The 3,497-nt window shown below is 55.4% G+C and overlaps 1 protein-coding gene across 1 annotated transcript; it reads left to right on the top strand.

Moving 5' to 3' along the window:
* The first annotated feature begins 2,194 nt into the window (after positions 1-2,194).
* On the top strand, positions 2,195-3,113 carry LOC123141872 (uncharacterized). Its single transcript, XM_044560940.1, has one exon. It carries the CDS (start codon positions 2,251-2,253, stop codon positions 2,587-2,589), a length of 339 nt encoding a protein of 112 aa, XP_044416875.1. The 5' UTR covers positions 2,195-2,250; the 3' UTR covers positions 2,590-3,113.
* The last annotated feature ends 384 nt before the right edge of the window (positions 3,114-3,497 follow it).

Here is a 3,497-nt window from a genome sequence, read left to right as displayed (position 1 = left end):
ACTTAGTAGTAGCCTGGGATTTATAACCCGCGCTACTACTATCAACTTAGTAGTAGCGTGGGTTTATAACCAGCGCTACTACTACGGCTGGTCCCGGAAGGCACGGTGAAAATCACTTAGTAGTAGCGAGGGGTAAAAATCCGCGCTACTACTATCAACTTAGTGGCAGTGAGGGGTCAAAACATGCGCTACTAGTAATTAGCAGTAGCGAGGGGTATAAACCCGCGCTACTAGTAAGCGTCTGCCTATAAGCTTTTCCCTAATAGTGTAACATGCATAATTTAAATATTATGGTCTCCATCTAGCAATAATGTATATTAACAAAAGGAGAGATATCCTTGCATCATTTATTTGTCTTACACCATGTGTATGGGCTTCTATCGAGTCACCGGTTGGTCCCATGAAACTACTGCATGGTAATGCAGTAGCAATAGGGCGTGCTTGGTTCCTTGCAGCCCCCCCCAACCCCCAGGCCTAGCGGATATAAAAAATTGGTTCATCAGACAAGTCGCTGGCCCACAGCCCCACACACGCACGAAACTTAAATCACTGTAGGGATTTCTTCAACCCCCTAGCTCGTCCCATCTCTCTCTCTCTCTCACGCTCACTCTCTCTGGCACAAGCCCAAGAAGAGAAAAGGAGGAAGAAGAAGCTGGACACGGGCGTTCTGGCGCTCGAACGCCCGCTGCAACGACGGCCTTTTTTCCCCAAGCAACAACTCGAGCCACACAACAGTACACAGGGGTATGGGAGTCTTATACGTGCAAGCGCACACGCGCCACGCCGCGCCCGCAACGCGCCCACTCACCCATGTCCTGCACCCCTGGCTCGCGCACCCGCCACGCTCCGACGCAGACGATGCGGCCACTACCAGTTCTGGTGACGCGCACACCTTCTGGTTCCTCGCCAATAGACTCACGCACGCCTCCTGTGTCTAAGGCAGCGCCTCCTGTGTGTGTGACCACGCCTCCCGTGTCTGCGGCCGCGCCTCCCGTGCGTGTGACCGCGCCTCCCGTGCGTGCGACCGTGCCATGCAGGCGGAGATAGGAGCCGGGTGCGCGGAGACTACAACTTGGGTCGGTGGCCGGCGCCCCCGCGTCCGCCGCTATCATCGAGAAGAAGTAGAACACGGGAGTCCACTGCCGAGGCGACGGCGACGTTCACAGCCCGCATGAGCTCCACGGAAGCGGAAGCGCCCCCCTTCCCCTACCGATGAAGCATCAGCCGGGGTTCCGCTCCGATGACGATGCAGAAGCGAGCCGTCCTTTGCGCTGAAGCATATACCTCTGTGGCTCCCGACAGTCCGGTGATCGGGCTGCCGGACATGAGGAACACAAAGGGATCCGCGGGCGGCCATTTAGATTAGGTATTAGTTATACCTACGGAGCCGGACTAGCGTCGTTGATGTAAATGTACTGTTTATATAAAAATCCGCCTTTTTATATGAAATCCGGCCATTTTTGCACGAATTTCGTTCGGTTGAAAATGTATGCGGCTGGCGTTAGATGCCGTCCTCCCGCATCCGTGTCCGCGGACTGGTCCCTCTATCTATGGACGGATGCGGAAGACATTTTACGGGTTGCCATTGAAGATGCCTTTAGTCAAAGCCTCTCCTGCAGAAAACTACAATAGCAAGATGATCCCTAGCGGTACCCATTAATCAACGTGGGAACGAACCCAGTAGGCAATGACCCCACTATAGCTCAATGCATATACGACAGCGAAAAATATAGCACTTGGGGAATTTAGGATGCAGTGGCGATGTGGCGTTTGTGCTATAGTTTGGCTGTTAGTGAGCTTTTGGTCGACGGTTGAGACATGCATACGCGCTTCCATCCTGTCCGCGACGTATACCCAACAGTATGTTGCAACTAGGAGTAAACGTTAACGGAATTCATAAGAATGCAGAGGACAAACCATATGCCTTGCTGCGAATACGTCCCGTAGCGTGGAGACGGCAATGGAGCACGTAAATCCACGTGGAGCAGCCAGCAAGCAGCCATGGCTTGCAGTACGCACGCACGAAACCGAAACAGAATCGCCGAGCAGAGTATAGGCGACACGCCATCCCTTCCGCGGCTCGGCTACTCTCCAAGCTGCTAGACTAAGCGAGCCCAGCATCCACCACCGGAAAAAGTCCTATAAATCAACCGACGCACCCCGACCACTGGCACCCATCCAAAATCTTTTCTTCCACTCCTACCAGCACCATACGGCAAGAAAGGTTCTTGGATTGGTTCTTCTGTGAAGATGGTGGCGCCCGAGGTGATCGCGGCGGCGGGCCTCGGGATGCTGGCGGGCGTGGCGGGCGTGGCGACGGCGAACCGGACGACGGGCGACGGGCTGCCGGCGGCGTACAGGTGGAACGCACGGCCCCGTTGCTCCACGTGCCGCGGCACCGGCCGGGAGGAGTGCCTCTGCAGCCGTTGGTCCGACGGCGACGTCGGCTGCGGGACGTGCTCCGGCTCCGGCCGCAAGCGGTGCCGCAGCTGCGGAGGCTCTGGCACTGGCCGGCAACTCCCGGCGCGACTCATCGTCCAGCAGCAGAAGCTTCCGAACGCACACGGGCGCCGCGGAGACCACAACTGATGTTCATAGGTCTCCCGGAGGGAATCAGAATTGTTTTTTTTAAAGACCCAGCTTGGATGCTGGTGTTTCATGTTGATCATAGCAGAGAGCATGTGGAAAAACAGAGACATGGGGCTGATCCGCAGATCAGAGAGAAAGATAAAGAAAAAGGAGGAAGGAGGAAAAGATTACAAGCCCACTAGGAGAAGATACAGTGGCAAAACGATCAGCCTATCCCTTCTGGAGGCAGAGTGAACGGGTGCATTAGGCAGGATGCACCAGCTTGGCGCCAGAGGTCAATACCTCTCCTGATCGCCTGCATGACCGCCGTCGCGGAGGGCTCCTTTTCTCTAAAAGTGCAACTGTTGCGGTGCAACCAGATCTCCCAGAGCGTCAACATCGCCAGTGATTTGATGCCCTTTCTGAACTCTGGCTTTGTGCTCCCCACAATCCGCGACACCCGATCAGCTGTCGTTGTGTCGTTGTCTTCAGGCTGCGTCCTCAGGGCCTCACAGCCTTGCCATGTCGACAAGCTGTTCCAGAGTGATGCAGTGAACGGGCATGTCCAGAAAACGTGCTCAGCAGTCTCAAGGTTCTGCATACAGAATTGGCAGAAATATGAGTTTGGCCATCCTCGTCGCTGCAGTCGGTCGTTGCACCACAACCTATCCAGCATCCGCAGCCAGCAGAAAACCTTCAGCTTCCCGGGCGCCCATGTTTTCCAAATGAGCTGTGGGAAAACCGAGCCGTGGTTGGTCTGGAATTGTGCTCGATATGCTGACGATGCCGAGTAGCAGCCATTGGCCTCGAGACTCCAACTAATTTCATCTGCGGAGTCCAGGTTGAGGGAGATCGAAGCAGTTCGCAGCAGCCGTGCCAAACACACGCAGTCTTGCACCACCAGGTCTGTCTGTCCATGCGCCAGGTCT

The sequence above is a fragment of the Triticum aestivum genome, chromosome 6D (assembly GCF_018294505.1).
Source record: "Triticum aestivum cultivar Chinese Spring chromosome 6D, IWGSC CS RefSeq v2.1, whole genome shotgun sequence".
In the NCBI taxonomy this organism is placed as follows: Eukaryota; Viridiplantae; Streptophyta; class Magnoliopsida; order Poales; family Poaceae; genus Triticum; species Triticum aestivum.
Note: the sequence above shows the minus strand (reverse complement) of the source record. Positions and strands in the feature narration are given on the sequence as shown.